The sequence below is a fragment of the Halichoeres trimaculatus genome, unplaced genomic scaffold, assembly GCF_033239565.1.
Source record: "Halichoeres trimaculatus isolate MK-OKI-2021-1 unplaced genomic scaffold, fHalTri1.1 fHalTri1_scaffold_15, whole genome shotgun sequence".
NCBI lineage: Eukaryota > Metazoa > Chordata > Actinopteri > Labriformes > Labridae > Halichoeres > Halichoeres trimaculatus.
This window is the reverse complement of record NW_027437193.1, coordinates 5653569-5674287: the sequence shown is the minus strand read 5'-3', so window position 1 is coordinate 5674287 and position 20719 is coordinate 5653569. Positions and strand designations below refer to the sequence as shown.

The following is a 20719-nucleotide window of genomic DNA, read 5'->3' as shown; positions in this document are numbered from 1 at the left end:
GGAAGTCGTCACCTGGTGGTTAAGGATCTTTAAAATGACTCATTTTTACATGTGACATGTCTGAACACTGAACACACTGTGGGGTCAGTGTCACCTGATTTATCGTCTTTGATTCTCTGAACCGTCTCCAGATGATGTTGGTTGCAGATCCCTTCCCTGTGTCTGCCCCCTCCATTTGTCAGGGACATGTCTGTGTGTTATTTCTCGGATCAGTAAGAGCACAGTGGATGCTGCGTGTGCTGTTCTCCGTGTTATTCTTTTTAAAAAGCTCTGGTACATGATGTCCTCACTCTGTGTGTCTGTATCTGTGATGTTAACACTGAGCTTGTTTTTCTGTTCTCTCCTTTTTTTTTTTGCAGGAAAGTTAACAAGTGCTACCGGGGACGCTCGTGTCCTATCATTGTCCACTGCAGGCAAGTACCAGAATAACCACAGCATTTATTGTCTTTCTCATTAATTTACTGCTTACATCAGGGTTATAAAATGTGGTTTGTTCAGTCTGAGCTGTGATTTGTGGTTAATGAGCACATGCAGACCTTCTGACTGATACCCACAAACTTCCTGCTCGGATGATTTGATGCTGGACTTGGCCAGCTCCCTCGTGGTTTCTGTTATCCGGTCCACATTACCGTTTAATTTCCTACAAGCGCTAGTGTCACTTGTCAGCATGGCGGAGGATGGCAAACATTTAAAGTGAGAAATTAGCCAGAAAGTTGTGATTTAATTGGACAAACTGTCCACGGAGGAGGGTAACTTTTAATTGGAGGCACTTCAAAGTTTGCAGCGTGTCGGTCAGAGCCAGCGGGTGAAAGAGAGAAAGAGGGAGGATGGGTAAATAGAAACAGGATGTATTTGCTGCATCGGTGTGTGTGATCACATCTGCATTTCTCCACCACCTTTAGAGAGCAGCTCAGGCCAGCGAGACATAATTAAATCTGTATTAAAGAGAAAAATCTGCCACGGTTTTCTGTGGAAAAACTCTGCAGTGATTGGATTAGAGACAAAAAATATCTCCCACAACAGATCGCTCTGATCTGTGGGCTCGCTCCTGCGCTCAGTGATTTATTATTTAATATGGTCTAATGGCTCTTCCAGGATGATGAAACCCAGCGTTTCTTGGCTGAACTGCGGGCTGCACCAGAGAATCAAACCTGTCTTTATCGAGCTCCAGGTAGCCGCCAGTTACCTGAGACTAGAGCTTTGAGATTTTGAATACAGGGCTTGTAAAAATCAAACCATATTTATCTGTGTGTTAACACCACAGATTCAAAAACTGAAATCTCGAAAGGAAGAGTCGTAATAACTGGATTCAGCAATCTTTGGTCAGTTTTTCATCTCTTTCCGTCTTCCCTCGTCTCTCCTGCCTCTCATTTCACCCAGAGTGAAAGGAGGCAGCAGACATCTTGACGTGTTTACTCACAGCCCTCAGGCTTCTGCTCACACACACACACACACACACACACACACACACTCAGACACATCACATATCTTTGATCGCCTTGTAATGATCCTGGCAAGGTGCAGCGATACGACAGATCTAATCAGGACGTAATAACCTGTGGGAGACACACACACACACACACACACACACAGCTGCACAGTCATGCACACACATGGTCACACACGTACCTTCTGAGATCAGAGTGATAGTGTGATATGTGTAGGAGGCACTCATACAAACACACACACACACACACACACACACACACACACACACACACGTACAAACAGATACAGTGATGGTACTGCTCAATTACTGCCTCACAGTGTGTTGAAAAATGCAGCTGTGTGTGTTTGTGATTGTCCGTGTGTGCGTAGCAACTGAACACAAATTTGAGCTTGGAGCACACATACTAGCCTATTAAAATCGACAGGTTAGGGTGCAGACATCAGTTTGCAGCTCCTGACATGAATCTACATCGCTAATTTAGCAAAATAATTTTAACATACATCCAAAAATCCACAAATGCATCTAGAAATGTAGAAGTGCAAGTATTTACAGCAATCCGTACAGATGCCAGAAAATGTGTTCAAAGATCCACAAATGTGCAAAAAAGTTTCCATTACATAGAGGAAAAAAAAAGCATGTATACAAAGTGGTAGGGTTTTACAAGCGCAAAAATCAAGTATATGCACATGGATCCAAAAATGGGAAGAAAAACTACAAAATAAAGACAAAAAATGTGCACATGCATCTACAAATGTGCAAAAGATTCTATCACATGCTAGGAAAAAAACACTTGAGTATGAATACTTCTAGGGCATCAAATGTGCAAAGATTAAAATGTATCGGCATGGATCAAAAAGTGTTCAAAAGAAGTTGCTAATGGGTAGAAAGAGCTACAAATGTGTACACATATCAGTTAATGCAAACGTAGAGCTGTGACTTCTTTTATAGACCGTTGAATGTGTGCATTTACCAACATATGTGCACATGGACCAAGGATTGTATAAATCAGGGGTGGATAAAAATAGTGATGAATCAATGCATCAAAATATTTCCTTGCCCAATTCAATTTCAATTCTGTAATTTCTCTGAATCGATTAATCTCCTGGCAAGTGAGGGGGACTGTGTTACTTGCGTTGTCTGGACGAGGGCCACCAGAGACCAAACAACAAAAAATGGCAGCCAACGCAGCAGCAGCAGCAGCAGCAGCAGCAGCAGCATAAAGCCAGGTCCTTTGGCTTTAAAGTCTGACGTTTGGGTTGTTTTATTGCTCCAATAGATGAGGTGACATACCACATATATTCACATGGGGCACGAAAATGAATAATCTAGGCATTTCAATCAAAATTAAATCGAATCAAATCAAATCCTGAAGTGCTTGGAAATACCCAACCCGAGTATAAATGGAACCACAAATGTGCGTATAGACCGACAAATGCACATGATCGATCTTAAAAGTGCAGAGATCTAAAAGTGTTCGTAAAATCCTGAAAAGTGAACTAAAACCAGCGTGACTAATTCAGCAAATGTGCAAACACATAAACAAATGTGCACATAGATCAGTAGAGCCACATGTGCATTCGTGCAATTACAGATCCATAAATTGTGTCTATGGGTCAACAAATGTGCTAAAACAATCATCAATGCATGTAAACCCACAAATGTTGTACTTCACCTTCAAATGTGCAAAAATCCAAATTTGCATTTCTGCATTTGTTTGTCTTGGTTCGTCCCTGCCTGTACAGGAGGCAGGATTTGGGGTACATGTGGCTTTTAAAATCCCATAGACTGCTGCACAGTTTTTTTTTCTTTTTCTTCTGAATTGGGTTGACCTGTTATTGGTTGTATGTATAATCTATTCAGTTATTTATAATTTCTTTTTTTTCTTTTTTTCATTTAATTGTATTTTTTTCTTTTTTTTCTTTCAATTTATATTGTGTTTCCAATATGAAAATTCACAAGCACGATTATTTTTATTATGCATCTTGAAAATCTCAATTAAAAAAAAAAAAAAGTGCAAAAATCCCAAACTACTCGCTAAGTTACAGAAATTTCTATATGTGTGCAATTGTGCAAAAATACACCCAAAAATCCTTTGATATGTCAGTGTTAAAAAATGTGTCACTTTGTCTAAAAAAGAAAAAAAAACACAAATACACAAACAGATGTGCACGGAGATGGACAAAATGTGAACAATCAACAAATGAAAAAAGATAACTAATACAAGATACACTAATGTTGACATAGATCAACAAAAGTGTGCACTTTCCAAAAATACATATAAATATATCAAATTTATACATGGACCTGTCAGTATATATAAAAACCAACAGAGATGTACATAAAATTACGAATGCATGAATAAATCCTCTACGTCTCTGTCAGACAAACACTGGAGCTGTCCCGCTGTCACTGAAAAGCAGAATTTTGTATGTGTCTTTAAATCCTGACCCAAAATAAAACCCCTTTCAGTCTGTCTGTTCCATAATTATACACCTTTGAAGTTGTTTATCCCCTTGAAATAGCATTAGGAGACTCATCAAACCAAAACATATTAAATCTGTCTGACTACCTCTCAAACGCTGAGCACTGGCGTCTTGTTAAATCTGTTTTCAGAGCAGAAAAAAAACAATCATTTAAATTTTAGAGATGGTGGGAAACAAGTTGAATTGTTACTCAGAGCGACAGCCGAAGCAGAGACTTACTGAACATCCAGTTAACACCTCAGATTAAATCATTTTGTTTGTTTGCACACTAATTTGAATTAACAGCACAACTTTTGGTCTTTGTTTAAATCATGTTTCTTTCTCTCTCTGGCAGTGACGGGTCGGGGAGATCTGGGACCTACATCCTGGTCGACATGGTCCTCAATAAGATGGCTAAAGGTGAGTTTATCTTTTCTCGACTGTTCTTTCTGTTCGCACGAAAAGGTTTAACAACATGAAGAACTTCACAAAATTATTATCACCACCATTACAAAGTAATTTTGTCAAATTGCGACAATGACTGCATCGGAAATGATGAGATTTAATGAGATAATTACTGTGACTAGCAAGTGAAAATGATATTTTCTATTAGCACAAAGCAGCTAAATCACTGTTGAGACTTTTGTTTAATTACTACTAATTAATACCTGTTTCATTATCTCAGCCCATGATGCACTCTTTGAATCCTTACGGCAGTTTTTCTCTCTCCTGGAGCTCCTAAATCATACTCACACCCTTTCAAAATAAAAGCATAAGTGATAAAACTTGTGATAAAAGAAGCCCTGAGTTTTTTGTCAAACTTTAAAGTCTAAAACTTCTTTTTGAAGTCGAGCAGTGGAGCTTGAACTTTATGTGAAGTCTCACGAATTTGTTGCATGTTAAACACTCTGTGAGAACAGGGTAATTACTGTAATTTTAGATGTAATAAATGTAATTATGATATCATAAGCACAGAGATAATTATGTAGAGAGCTGAATCTTTCATGAGGCGGTGAAAGTTCATGATATAACATAAAATTAAGTGTCAGTTCTCTAAATTGTGTTGGATTATATCCAGTCATTAAGCAGCATTAAGATACATATTTAGGCTCCACGGAGGAGAACATGGAACTTTGGACACTGCAATAAATCTGTGTAGGTGTATGAATAAGTAAAACTTTCTTAAATTCTGTCAGTTTTGAGTTTCCACACAGATGAAAACTCTTAACCAAGTAGCTGAGATTGAAATGTTGGTGTGAAGGATAATGTATGCAAAATAGAGTCCCAACAGGAAACGCAGGACCCTGATGTGAAGGCTGTAGCTTTTTAGGCTTTTATGTCATGTTTCAAAGATGATAGAGCAAGAAAGAACCAGGGCTGCCCTCATGAGGACTCAAACCTCTGTACATGGGGTGACTTTGTTGCTTTTTGTTTTTATTTCATATCTATCATAACAAGAGCGCTGGGCTCACTAGCAGCTCCAAGGTTCTCCCTCTCTTCAGAACACTCGGATTTAGTGGGCGAGGCCTTCATATGTAAATGAGCCACCGCTGATACCACCCCGCTCCTCAGCGTCACTGAGAGCGGCGCCACGAGCTCCGAGTGCACAATGTTTAGAAAACAGCGAAGCTTGTTTACCGTAGCATTACAGGCTAAAACAACAGGCTAACCGCAGCTAAAGTTAGCATCTTGAAGCTAACACAGAGACAGGGGGGACACTGAGGAAAAGCTCTTACATCTGCTCCACAGCACACAGCATTTAAAATACTCACATTTCCAGGGTCCCAGGTTTGTTGGTGGATGGTTGGCAATGCACCTGGATTCAGGACCAGTCTATTGGCTAGCCCTCTGTTGGACTGTCCAAAGTTGGAAAAGCAGTCAGCCGTGAAGTGACTAGCACACACATGCACAGTTTTACTGAGTGTAGCTGGAACATTTCCTTGATAAATGAACTCAAGCCACTTAGTCTGTCTTCTTATGAGATGGGAAGCTTGGGAATGGAACTATGTCGCTGTTTACAGCCAAAAACAGAGCAGTGATGGCTCTTCAACTTTGGCATTCTCCTTCCTGCTGCTGGAGAAATTTCTCTCCAGCAGCGGGGAGGGGGTTTGGGGGTATCTGCTCCAGTGGACCAATCAGGTCAAACTTGCTCCTAATTGGTCAAAAAAGGGAATCACTGACGTTGGCAAATCCCCAAAATCCAAACAGCTCGTTTTAGGTCAGGATTTTATATTCACAAGCACTACTAAGTACAGGTTTTGTCATTAAATATCACATTTTGTGGGCTGGGAGGAAAGACAAAGACCCACAAATTTCACTACAAGACCTAATGAAGTTGTTTTTGCATAATATGGGACCTTTAAATCAAAGACGGAAATTATGCCTTCAAACTGAGTTTTTAAGGTAGTTCAGTCTAAATATAGCAATGTAAGTACAGTTTTGAATGGTTACGTAACTCTGTTGAACAGTTTGAAATAGTGACATCACAGCTCCCGTTAGCACATGTCTGTTATGTTCAAAGTTTTTGAGTGTCCTCTTTATGTTTTCTTGTACTCATTACTCAATTAATGAAGAGCTTAATGCACAGATGCATATTTTTTCTGTGTGTTGCATAAAAGTACTCTGCCACCTACTGGTCTGTTACCCATTTTCTGTTGTTCACAGGTTTTGTCCATGACAAATTTCCCAATGGAGACATTAAAGTTTATCTAATTTTTTTTTTTTTTTTTTGGTGAGCCTCTCCATTCAAGTCCCATGCCACTCCCACTTCTTTTAGTTTTCAGGCAATACATTGAATTAGATTTGATTTACTCTTTGTAGATTACTGTTGGCTTCTGGGAAGTGTAGTTCTTTTCTCTTCCATTACAGTGTAGGATTATTGGAAATAAACTACGAAACGGCGGCGCATGTCGCATATTATATTTTATCTTCCTGATTGGTTCCCTCTGCTGTCTGCTCTTGTCAACTTTTTGTCCCATACCGTCCCAATCACGTGATTAATAGTAAAGTCGACTCCCATCCCACGGGAATCCCACGATCTCTGTCTTCTTGGGAATTTGACTTTGTAGAGATCAGCAGCTTAAAGATGCTCATGCCAGTACTGCTGCTGGTGTCTAGATTGCAGGGCAGGATGTTGCTCCAGGCTGCTGCTGTTTCATGTTGAGAATGAATAACCACTGTTATTTGGTGTTGACCAGTCAGAGGCCTTAAGTTCTGTTCAAATCGAACCGTTTTGCCACAGAGTCAACAAGCAGAGGTGAAGCGTGTTGTAACTTCTTGATTTGTGTTGAGTTTGTTCTTGAGAAACCTGACCAATCAGAATCAAGCTTTTAACACGGCCTGGTAATGAAAGAAAAAGGACCCATAACTCCTGTCTTGAAAAGTCAAATTAATCGCTACAAACCAAAACGTCTCGCTGACATCGTGGTCGGCAGAGAAACTCCTCCTTTCCCTCCAGAACATGTCGGCTCTCCTCCCCTCTTATGTTGGAGGTTTTTGTCAGTCCTGAGAAGCTGGAGGCCCTGAGGTCTGCAGGCTCCCCCGATCCTGATCAAAGACTCTTCCCACCACCTCCTCCTCTTCTTCTCTCAGCCTCCAAATTATTCCACTTTTCCTCACCCTCCTCCTCCTCCTCCTCGTTTCCACATTCCCACTCTTTTCCTCCTGATTGTAAATTCGTGTGAGTACAGCCGTGTTGCAGGGCTGAGGAGGTATTTCTGTGGTTCTCACGTTTTGTTTTCCCGTCTTATACTTCTCCAAAAGGCTTTCCCTCTCTCCGCATTACCCCCCGCCTCACCACATCACCTCCTCCTACTCATCACCCTCCTCTTCATCTTAAGAATCGAATGAAACCCATCGAGGGCTGCAGAGCTTTTCAGCACCCTGTGTTTCTTTTTCCCAGCTCAGCCTTGGTTTTCACCAGTCTTTTACGGCCTCTTCAAGGACTTTCTTTCTTTCTTATAACATATTCTCCCTCCTTCTCCTCCTCTATACAACCCCTCCTCCTCCTCCTCCTCCCTCCTCAACCCCACTCCCCGACCTCCACCCTGAAGCGAGCTCTTGCAGGGGAGGGAAGTTCAAAATGAGGCCAGAGTTTTTTTTTTTTACACCACCCCTCTTCTTTCTTGCCTCCACCACGTCTGCAAAAAAGGAGAAGCTTTTTTTTTTTACACCGTCCATTTGAGGTTTATCAGAACCTGCACAATAGCCCTCAGCTTGTTAATTCCTCTGCCATAAAAAAAGAAACTACAGCAGCGAGTAGTGTGCTGCAGCTTTTCCTGGCTCGAAGGGGGTCCATTGTGTGGGAGACAGAAAAAAAAAACTCAAAACCTGTGAAACCGAATAAGAAAACGGTGTGAATGAGCAGTTCTCCCAGCATTCAGCTCCCTCCTCATGCAAGAGAGAAAAAGAAGTGTTATTATGTGTCACAACAAGAAAGAGGTAAAGAGAATTCTTGCGCTTTTTTGTCTCCTCTGGATTTGGAAAGAGGAGGAGGAGGAGGAGGAAGGAGTGACAGAAAACAAATTAAATGTTTTATTTATTTCTTTTGTTCTTTGCAAATGTAATTATTGCCCCCGTCATCTCCCTCATCCCCTCTTTCCAGGACTTCCCTCGTTTTTCTTCTTACAGTATCTTTCTTTCTTCTCGAAGGGCAACTGAGTAATATTTCATCCGTGCAGTTTTTTTTTTTAATTAATTTATTTTTTTGACACATTTTGGGATCTAAATGACAAATAGTTGAAGTTTTGGGAATGTTCCCGTAAATTGCTTTTAGTCAGTTTCTGCAGAAGACGCTGCATCGCAATCAGAAGAGCGCAAATCAAATTACAAAAGTACATCCTGAAGAATGAAAGAGCGCTCAGGAAAGTCGTAGTATCAGATGATTAAACGGAAAAGATACTTGGAAACAGACTAGACACTTTTTCTTGACTGATCGGCCAAAAGAAGGAAAGGAAAAAGAAAAACATTATTCTAATGTGTGTATTTCTCTACATGTACATTTATTCTTTGTGCATGAATTACATCAAATTGTGAATTTCGATGTGTGTTAGGGCCAACTTTTAGAAAAATATCACAGCTTTTAGATCGAAAATCTAACCAAACAAGAAAAACAGTCCAACTATGAAAAGATCAAACTTGTTTCTTAATGAACATTTATACATAAAAGACTTTTAAGACGTACACGAACAAACAAGATTTTCAAAAAAAACCACATGAATTAAAACTTTAAGCAGATTAAAATCACACCCTTAAGAGACTGAAGTGATGAGACGAAGGTAGAAACATTAATGAAACTGAAGTCATGAATTTTCTGCAGCTCAGATCTTCCAGCTCTGTGTTTCAAGCTGTGTGTGTGTTTGTGTTTGACAGGTGCCAAGGAGATTGATATTGCAGCCACTCTGGAGCATCTGAGGGACCAGAGGCCGGGCATGGTCCAGACTAAGGTAACACAGACACACACATGCATACAAAAACACACACACACATACAGAAAGAGAGAAAGACAGTAAAGTAAGCACTGTTTGTTTCTGATGAATTTGTTCTTTGTTTTTTCTTACACTGGTATCTGGTCAAAAAGTTTGTCATCACAGGTTTCTGCCACAAGTTGTTCATCTATAGATAGATAGATAGATAGATAGATAGATAGATAGATAGATAGATAGATAGATAGATAGATAGATAGATAGATAGATAGATAGATAGATAGATAGATAGATAGATAGATAGATAGATAGATAGATAGATAGATAGGATGACAAATAGATAGACAGATGACAAATTTGATGGATGGATGAAAAAGATCATTATAAAAGTCATTATATGAAAAGATGAAAGGAGGTGATTGAATAGGTTGATGACAGGATGGATGGATGGATGGATGGATGGATGGATGGATGGATGGATGGATGGATGGATGGATGGATGATTAAAATAGGTGGACAGAAGGGTGAATTTATGATTATTAGTTGGATGAATGGGTGGAACTTATGGATCCACTGATTGGTGGAAAATTGGACAAATGGATGGAGGGATAAACGAATGGATGAACAGATGAAATGATATAAGGGTTAATGGATGGATGGATAAAAGGAGTTTGGAGGATGAATAGATGGATAGATGGTAGGATAGAGTGACTGGTGTATTGATGAAGGAATGAAAGGAGGATGTTTTATGGCTGGAATGGAGGAGGGAAGTATTGATAAAAGAAAGGATGGATGTTTACAAAAGAAGAAGATGGATGATGATTTTATGATAATTAGTTGGATAAACGGAAAAATGGATGGAACTCATGGACCCACTGATTGGTGGAAAATTGGACAGATGGATGGATGGACGTAATGAAATATGGGTTGATGGATGGATGGATGGATGGATGGATGGATGGATGGATGGATGGATGGATGGATGGATGGATGGATGGATGGATGGATGATTAAAAATAGATGGACGAAAGGATTTATGATGATTAGTTGAATATTTGGATGAAACTCACTGATTGGTGGAAAACTGGACAAATGGGTGGATGGATGAACAGTCAAAATGATGGGTTGGTGGATGGATGGATAAAAGGAGCTGGGTGGATGAATTGATAGATGGATGGCAGGATAGGGTGACTGGTGTATTGATGAAAGAATGAAAGGAGGATGGTTGATGACTGGACAGAAGGAGGGGTTATTTATGAAAGAAAGGATGGATTGATAGAGGGATGGATGAACGGATTTATGGTTAATGAGATAGGTAGATGAACCGATGGATGGTAGGATGGAGTGACTGGTGTATTGATGAAAGAATGTAGGGAAGATGGATTAATGGCTGGAAAGAAGGAGGGATGAATTTATAAAAGAAAGGAAGGATGGATGGATGGATGGATGGATGGATGGTAAATAAATAGGTGAATGGATAGATGAATTTTTGATTAGTTGCAACCCATAGATCCACGGATTGGTGGGAAATTGGATAAATGGATGGACAGAGTAATAAAGGATGGATTGGTGGATAGATGAATGGATGGATGGATAAACAGATTTCTCATGCATGTCTCTCTAGAAGACAAGTTTCTGGACGAATTGATAGAAAACAGATTTTTTGTCATGTGACAGTGCAAAGGTGGAACATCCTCTTTAAGATCACGGTGTACCTGAAAACGAAACTTCATCACCGTCAGAAGAGTCTGCAGAACAAAGTTTGAGTCAGTCTGTCTTTCAAGTCACTGAAAACGACAGTTTTTTTCATTGTTGAATCAAAGTTTCATCATTGACAGCTGCTGGGCTCCAACCTGTGACCTTCAACATCACAAAACTGTCTCCAACAATCCGTCACACCTTCATTAAAACTTCTTTTATTCCAAAATCCATCTGATATTCCTCCTGCCCCTTTGTCAGATCGGCTGGATTAGCAGGTTTCTTTTTTGGGGACTCATTTCTCCCCGTCAGGCAAGATCAATCGATTTCTGAGAAGTAATAAAGCAGGTATTATAGTCAGGTCTGCCGAGATCACGCAGGAATATGTATGGAATTCAAATAGGTGTAATAATCTGCTCTTAAACCGGCTTCAGGGGGATCAGGAGTTCTGTGGCAGCTTTTTCAGTTTTATGAAGTGAACGAAAAGCCGGGAGTGAGTTTTGATGTGGAAATGGAGTTCTTGCGCTCTTTGCTTTCACACTTTTCATACACTTTTTGATTATTTGAAGAGTGAATAATCAAGGTTTTGGGAGTCAAACACTGGAATGTTCGCAGATATTAAAGATGGAGAACACAGCGTCCATTAAAACATGAGTTATTCCATTGTAAGAGCCGGCGTTAGAGCCTCCTCTTGCAGGGTAAAGCTGGGTCAGTGAAACTTCAATTACAGCTGATCTGTGGACATAATTAGAAAGAAAAAAAAAAGGTGTGTGTATAACATCCGTCGTATCGATCCAGGCGTTATTAAACCATGCATCCTGAGAGGAGCCGCTGTCACCGCGCTCTCCTTATGTCCCCGTCAGATTTCATTCTGATTATGATCACGAAAAATGACGTTTGTTATGATGTAATGCACAGAAATGTTCCCTCTCCAAACGTGACTCAGAAATGACTTCCATAGATTTAAAACGTGAAGTGTTTTTCTACACAGAGCTGTTAAGTTCACCACAAGGCTGTTTGACTGCATTAATTAATATTAACATGAATGATTGATGATGCTGTATGTGCAGCACTGCTCGGTGCAGCCTGAGCTTCCATTAGTGTGCAACTCGAGACACTTTTAATTAAACAGTGCACAAACAGAGGAGGGTTAGAGTCTGAGCTCGGGCAGCAGAGATCCAATAATCACAGCGTTACGGCAGCCTGAGAGGAAAACCCAGGGAGGGAAACCAAACCAACAATAACCTTCTGAAAGTTATTTTACAACCTTCTCCACGAAAAGTGGAATCATCAAAGACAGATATGTACTCAGAGTTTTAATGGGTCATTTGTCTATCAGAGGTGCAGTTGTAACAAGCTGTTGTGACGTCTGTCCACGAGGCCCAGATTTCTAAATGTCTCCCGTGCAGGAACAGAGTTTAATACCTTGCACAAACTCCTTTTTCACCAAGTCAGTTCCAGTGATGGTTTGGCTCAAACAGACACATTCTTTGTTTTTCAACCACCACACTGTAAACCCAGATTTCTGATCGTTGTTAATAACATACATACCTTTTGATGCAGTACTTAAAAGAGTATACTTTGAATTTTCAGGTGTATTCTGCTCACGCTAACATATGATTTAGGCTCCAGCCACCTGTAACTCAAAAAGACCAAAGCTGTTAAAATGATGGATGTATATTTTTTAATGGTTTACTTGAAGACTGAACTAACCTGGATTTAAGGTGGTTTCCTGAGATTTTACAATGGATCTACTCAAAATTTAACAAATGGTTATCTTAACCAGAAGTTTTTTTTAATTGATGAAACTGCACATGTGGTGTCTTTTTTTCATTTTTAATAAATTTGCAAAAAAAAAAAAATCTAATTGAAATTTAAATTTTTTTAAGATTTCAAAATTATTCTATCAAAAAAGGAACTAAAAAAAAGTAGCAAAAATTTCAAAAAAAAATCCCCAAATTTGCAAAAATAAAAAACAATATATAGAAATAAAAAAAAAACATTAGCAAAGTTTAAAAAAATATTCTAAAACTTTTTTTCAAACAATTAAAAAAAAATTGGAATTTCAAAAAATTTTCTTTTTTCCCTAGATATGTCTTTAATCATCAATACCCTCTGTAAGAAAAATAAAAAATAATTTTTCAGTAATATTTTTTGAAGCTTCAAGGAGCCACTTCAAAGAAATCAAAGAGCCACAGGTTGAAGACCCTTGGGCTAGAAGAAGGAACAGCTTACATCAGGGGCTGGAGGTAGAGATAATGCAGGATGTGTTATGTTACTACATGAACCTTTGTCAGGGCTAAATAACGCTACAAATGTAAAAAAAAAAAAAAAATCTGTAAGTGACAGAGGAAAGAAGTTTGTCATTGATTTTTTCAAACATTTATTTCCAATTTTAAATCCAGCACAAGCAAGTTCCTCTACTTCCTCCAGTAGCCATTAAATGTTTTTTATTTTATTTATTTATTTTTTGTACCATTTTTTTTTTCATTCTTATAAAATTGAAGGGGAAGTGTTTTTCTTTGACACCTCCACCACAAAAAAAGTACTTTCCAAAACACCAGACCCTGTTTTTCCTGTTTGTTAGGGTAGAAAAAAGACCTCTTCATCAAAACCTTGAGTTTATTTGTGTTAGTAAACCATCTCTGGCTCATTTAGTGACGTGATGATGCAACTCTCTGGTGGCTCCTGACAAACTCTGATCTCAGGGTGAAACTTTGTTTTCCCTTTCACCGTCTTTAACCACCTTCTCCCTTTTCCTTCCCTCCTCTTTGTGTCTCTGCAGGATCAGTTCGAGTTTGCGTTGACGGCCGTTGCTGAGGAGGTGAACGCCATCCTGAAAGCTCTTCCACAGTAGGAAGGAGCACCTCCTTCTGATGGACCTTCTTCTTCCTCCTCGTCTCCTTTCTCATGTGGTGGACGGTCCTCACCTCCTGTTACCTTAGTCTGAGTCGCTGTTGTCACCCCCTTCTTCCTTTGCTTTCCTTTGTACCCCATTTTTTCCGTCTCCTTTCCCTCCTGTCCCGTTGTTTCCCGTTTCCTCCTCTTCTCCGTCTTAGTAAACATTGTGCCAGGAATCCACTGATCCAGTCGTGTACATAGATAGACCTCTCCTCTGTTCTTCTGATCCATGCAGCCTGTTTTCCAAAGTGACACTGAAACACATTTTGACAGAGTCATAAAGATGTTCCTCTGTGTTCTTTTAAGAGTGTATCTATCATAGTTTATTTGGGTTGGAGTGTGAGGGTTGACCTTAATGGGCGTTTGATGGATTTGGCTCCTCTAACAGTTTGGGTATCACTAAAATAACTTCAGTCAGAGAGTTTTTTTCTGTTAAAGTTGTTGTAAAAGTCATATATTTGTGTTTTTGTACCGTTAGCTGGACAACTCCATCAATCTGAGAAGTTGCCACATCCGTTTTTCACAATTACATAGGTTTTAGGGATACAAATGGAAGTCAAAGGAAGTCTAAATGACCTGGACTTGAGCATGAGTTATTTAATTTCTCCACTGTATAAAATCCATCAACCTTTGTGAAAGCAATATTTGTATTCCTCCACCCTGACCCATTATCTCTTGTGGCTTGTCAGTGAAGTTACACTCATGTCTGCCTTAATAAAAACACAGTAGATGTGTTGATGAATTCGTCCAGCCACGTGGAAACAAGGCTCGGCTGCAGCACTTCATTTCCAAACGCTCGTATTCCCGTGGATTAACCTGTGGGCTAAAGGTTTGCTGTGCTGCGTCTTAATGAAAATCCCTCTGATAAACACCGCAGTCTTTAATAATGTAAAGGCCAGAGACAGAGTTACCTCCCGTCTTGAAGTTTGTGAGAGTCTTTGAATAACTTTGACAACTCTAATCTGCTGTGATGAGGCCATTGTGAAATGAAGTGCTGCAGACTTTTATGATAAAAGAGGATAGTCTTGCTTTGGAATAGCAGCTCTTCTATGTAGCATTAAAGGATTATTTGTACACGTACAGTAGCTCAACCTGTAGTGCAGTTTAAACTAGTTCACAGTGACACTTTGAGGCTTGTTTTCTCAGACGCGTCTTCAGACTAAAGGGATTTATTTCATGTTGAAATAAAAGGAACATATCAAAATTAGTTTAAAGATCTCACTATTTGGAAAAATCCTACCCAAATAATTATCTTGGATTTCATGGATGTATCTATGACAGTCAGTGGTCTCGATCCATGTCTGTCCATCACAAGCATCTCACTAACTCAAAAGGGAAACAGACCCTTCAGATGAGACTTTTCTATATTGTTAACAGTTGAATTACTTTAATCTGAACAGGGTAAAAAAAGCTGCCAGAACGTAGGAAAGGTGTGCCAAAGACATATGTAAGTCAATAGTAAATACATTAAACAAAATATACAAAACACTACTAATGAACTAACATATCCCACACAACAAAAAACACATTAATACAACTTTTATTAAGTCGGGTCAGGTTAGAGGGGTCTAATATGTAATGAATTTATGAGGAAATAAAACTGAAATCAGTTGCTGACAGAAAGATTACAAACTACAGTTGCAAAAGGATGGGAAATTTCAGAAACTCTCCATGGGAAGTTAAGCTTGAGAAATTTGAAAATTTTCTGAGTTGTTTTGTCAAAACTTACCTGACTTTTTGTTATGCGCAGGTGGTGCTTTTAATGACTTTTGTGGTTAACAAATACCGTAAATATTCAAGGAAACTTGCATCAAATTTGGTTGTTTGAGCCAAAACGATGCTACAATATATATATATAATTCTTAAAAGTATATTTAGGATATTTTATTATTATAATTTGTTTTTATTCCATATGAACAGAGACAAACGTCTTTATGTAAAACTTTTAATGTAATGTACTAACTTCTGCATAGGAGATATAAAGGTATAAAAAAATGTCTAGAAGTTAAAATCATATTTTTCAGAAATAATGGAAGGAAATGGCTAAATACAATTTCTAAAATATAATATGTGCATAAAAAGAGTTCAGTAAGGGCCTGTGTCCATCATGAGCATTTTCCATGATGTTGATTCCAGAGCAGTTTTTAGATGCAGTCACTGTTAGTTTCACCTGCTGGATACAACTGGGAGGAAGGAGAATTAGTGTCGCTTGCAAACCGTAAAGTTTTTCCTTAATGCGCAGTTAAAAGATCAGAAGACCAAAATAAGGTCAGAAACCTAAGGTCAAATTCATAATTCTGAGATGACACCCAAAAGTTGAAATCAAAACTCTGAGACAGAGACAGCAGAGGGAGGGTAGAACTCAAAACTGTCATTTTTAATGGCCCCAATCTAATTTTGTAACTTTTGAAGAAATTTTAAAAATATTACAAACATGACGGCAAATTGTGTGCATGGATAACCCAGTCAGGTTGACAAACTTTAAAGTGGAAGTCCTGCCTCTTCTTAAATTATTTTTGGCATAAAGGGAAAAAAAAAGTATGTAGAAATATTTTTGAAAGGAAAGACTCTGAGAGGGCATAAGGAGGAGTCTTTATTAAGTATTGGAAAAAATAGGCCCTGAAAGAATGAGTCCTAAGTGGACACAGGCCCTTCTGTTCATAGACTTACCTTGTTTTAAAGTAAGTGGACACAGGCCCTAACTGTTAATAATCTAACCTTGTTTTTAAGTAAGTGGACACAGGCCCTTACTGTTAATAAACGTACCTTGTTTTGAAGTAAGTGGACACAGGCCCTAACTGTTAATAAACTAACCTTCTTTTGAAGTAAGTGGACACAGGCCCTTACTATTAATAAACCTACCTTGTTTTGAAGTAAGTGGGCACAGGCCCTTGCTGCTACCTTGTTTTGAAGTAAGTGGGCACAGGCCCTTACTGTTACCTTGTTTTGAAGTAAGTGGACACAGGCCCACTCTGTCAATAAATTTACCTTGCTTTGAAGTAAGTGGACACAGGCCCTTACCATAAATATGTTTACCTTGTTTACAGTTAGAGCACTGAAATACCAAAGCCTCTCAGTCTTATTTCTCATGTTTCACCTGGTAACTCTGATAACAGATCTAACATAACCCACTTTCAGAATTTTGCACCTTGTGTTTAAAAGAAACAGAGATTTTTATTCGACTTGACAAAGGATGATTATCCTGCAAGATAAAATCCTTTTTTTCTGAAGATGACTTTGCTTAACAAGCTCACAGTTTCACTGCTTGTAATTGGCTGACTGTGAATGGACAGTTTTTAAGTCTCTAACGATCCAATAGCAGATGTTTGCTCTATCTATTTTTGAATCCCTTATAGTCTGACTTGCAAACACTCTGCTACTACTGCATGGCTGTGTGTTCAGCAGAGAAGCGTGCTGTCTTGTGGCCTCAAGCAAACAAACAAATATTGGTTTATCTCTTCACTTTATTTCTGACTATGTATTGCACGAGAATCTCCAAGGACCTTAAAAGTGCAAAAGCCAAGGATTATCATCTCTAAAAGTGTGCAGATAGTGGTTAAAGCGAGTTGAAAGGTGGTGCAGTATCAGCATGATGCAACACTGCAGCAAGATGGTGTCATGTTATTGGGACGGACTTCATTTTTCATCACAATATTGAAACACGCTGCAAGAAAATGCTCCCAACAACAGCTTCGAGAAGAATTGGATCGTTAATTTCTGCTTTTTTAGAGATTCTGTTGTAAACATTAAGAAAACGCTAAAAAAAACTGCATTAAAAATTAAGATGCTGACAGTATCACATTTTAATGTTTTTTTTTGCAGTGTGTCTTTTCTCCACACCCTCCATCAACATCAATAGATGCCTGGTCTGTTGCATTAACTCTGTACATAAACCAAAAAGTGTCAAAAGCAGAAGATATTTTGTTCTATCGGTGTAAACAAAGTTGTGAATAAAGTCTTATTGTTGATGCAGTATTGTAATGCAATCCTAACTCCTGAGTGTCGTCTTTTTGTTCTTTCAGTATTCAATTTATGCTAAAGATGCAGTTATATACGATGATTTGTGCCATCTGGGTGGGTGGGGAAACATCTGTTATATGTAGCTCTATGATCCTGAAGGGGGCGTCAGGTGAGGCGAGGTATGAGTGACACACTGAAGTTTAAACTGTGTTTGCAGCTCAATAATCCTGACTTTTTTTTCACACTTTTTCAAAGTTTTTAAGGAACAACTCCCCGTCTTCTTCAGCGTACTGACATTGAGTGATTAGTATTTTTTTTTAGTTAGGGGTCAGACAAACAGAAAACAGATTCACATGTGTAACCTGTGACTGCTCTTTGATCAGGAAGAAGTGTTTTAGACGTTGAGACTCATCCTCTCTGATTGTCAGTGTGTCACTGAGGATGGTAATCACTCTCACACTCTCACACTCTCATCAAACCGTCATTTTAACAGGTTATTTATCAGAGGTTTTACCGGGCTCATCAAGTCACATCCAGTCGTAAAAACACGTTTGCACAATCACCCACCGGGGAGCCTCCAGCAGCAGCAGCAGACTGCTGTCACTCAGCTGTTGAGCGCTCATTTAAAGGACACCAAGGAGCTTAATGGTTATTTTTGAACGTTCGCATGTTGAGATCTGACCTTTGAAGTATCTGTTCAGATAAAATAAAAAATTCTGGCTGGAGAAGGCCTGGTAAGCTAAAGAAACAAGGTGACATAGAGTTACATTTAAGGACAGGTTGGAGAAATGATTTTCAGGGAATGGTAAATTAAAAAAGCATCATGATGTGTTTAAATGTCACGTTTAAGAACAGGAAATTTTATGTTCAAGCAGAAAATTTAATTAAAACTAAAAAATACAACATCAAGACACTGATAACAAAACATCCAAATTGAAATAAAAACAAAAATATTTTTCCTCCTTATGATAAGAGTATTTAAATTATATAATAATACAAACCTTGGAAAAACATTTTAAAGAGATGATAAATGTCAAATTTAATTGTGATTAATCCAGAGTCAACAAGGGATATTTTTTTTTAATGATTAATTACTCTAATTCATAAAACATTTTCCAGCCCAAACTTTGGTTAACTTTGACTCAACATTTTTTTTCATTCTTTTTCATTGATTTTTAAAATTTAAATGCACAAATAGTGAAACAAAAATAAAAAGAAATGAACACAACATTTTAATGCCCCTAGTGGCCGGAGTAAGTAATATTCTGAGATCAAAGATCTCGATTTAAAAAAAAAAAAAAGTGTATAAAATTGTAACTATTTATGGGTAAACTGAAAATAATAATTCCATTCATCACAAATTCCAAAAAAAATTAGTTACAAAAAAAAAGTGTTTGAATTAAATTACAGTGAGTTAACTATTGATAAGTGCACTTAATTGCAATTTCAAATAAATTGTTTTTTTGTTTTTTTTGCCACAACCTTAATTGATAGGCCCAGAGCTAGTCATGGGGCAATGAAAATGCAATTAATTGGAAGTTTACTTTGAATAATTGTGCGATTAATCACAAAATTTAAAAAAAAAAAAAATTGCCAGCCCTGACTTTAACTTAATTTGAGTCATTGCCCCGAGAGGCCGAAGGAAGTCATATTCTGAGATAAAAGATCTTAATTTTTTTTTTTTTTAAAAAGAAAGTGTTTAAAATTGTGATTAATCTTGAGTTATCTATAAATAATAATGCCATTCATCACAAATTCTTTAAAAAATAGTTACATAAGAAAAAGTGTTTTGATTAAATTTCCATGAGTTAACTATGGATGCTTGTGTGATTAATTGCAAATTTAAAGAAGTTGTTTTTTTGCCACAACCTTAATTGATAGGGCCAGGGCCAGTCAGTTTTTGAGATGAAAGATGTCGATAAAGAAGGGGGGCAATAAAAATGGGAGTAATCAAGAGTTTACCCTGAATAATTATGCGATTTATCATGATTTTTAAAAAATAATTGACCTGACTCTAATTAATTTTGAGTCAATGCCCCTAGTGGTCAGAGCAAGTCATATTCTGAGGCTGATGTAAGAATGTATGACATGATTTCAAATTGATTAAAAGAAAAATTAAAAATGTGATTAAATTGCGATTAATCATGAGTTAACTATGGTTATGCGATTAATCACATTTTTTTAAATAGTTTGTTCAACACAAATTGTGGGTTTTTTTTTTTTTTTTTTTGGTATTCTGAGATTAAAGACAGAATAATTTTTTAGAACCCAAGAAATAAAATAAATGTTGGCCTGATCTCTAAATTGATTTGCATCAGAGGCCACCGTGATCTTCATTACACAAGATTTACTTGTGAGCACACCAGATGAGAATGATCCTTTCCTCAGGACTCCTGTTGCTCCATAGCGCCCTCTGTACGTCACCCTACCTCTCTGCTTTTGTCCTTTTTTCTCAGCCTGTCCCTGTTATCTGAGCTCACATTAAATTCCCCTTAAATCAACGTTTCCCGCCCTCTCACGTCTGAACCGCTGGCTGTGGCGATCAGGAGGTTGTTCCATGTAATACTGAAGGTGATCGGAGCACTTTAAATGATTTGAGCTCAATTTATAGCAAAATTATAATGTAATTAAAGTCACACAACCTCCAGGTTTATTTGCACGACACCGTGCAGGGTTTAAACGATTCAAAGGGACTTGAAGGAATTATTGGAATTAAAAAAATAAATTCCTTTAATTTAAACTCCCCCTCAGATCTCCTCTCATTACCCCTTCATCCAATCTGGTTTCTAATGGTCACACGTGTGACTCTCAGCACCGCTCGGACT

The 20719-nt window shown here is 38.2% G+C and overlaps 1 protein-coding gene across 1 annotated transcript in view; it reads left to right on the top strand.

Moving 5' to 3' along the window:
- LOC141804092 (receptor-type tyrosine-protein phosphatase N2-like) overlaps nucleotides 1-15448 on the top strand; it is a 238389-nt gene extending 222941 nt beyond the window's left edge. Inside the window, exons 20-23 of the mRNA XM_074688343.1 lie at nucleotides 360-413; nucleotides 4268-4332; nucleotides 9283-9356; nucleotides 13819-15448. Of these exons, the coding sequence (XP_074544444.1) occupies nucleotides 360-413; nucleotides 4268-4332; nucleotides 9283-9356; nucleotides 13819-13890 (265 nt within the window). The 3' untranslated portion in view covers nucleotides 13891-15448. The remainder of the gene's footprint in view (nucleotides 1-359; nucleotides 414-4267; nucleotides 4333-9282; nucleotides 9357-13818) is intronic.
- Nucleotides 15449-20719: the final 5271 nt, after the last annotated feature.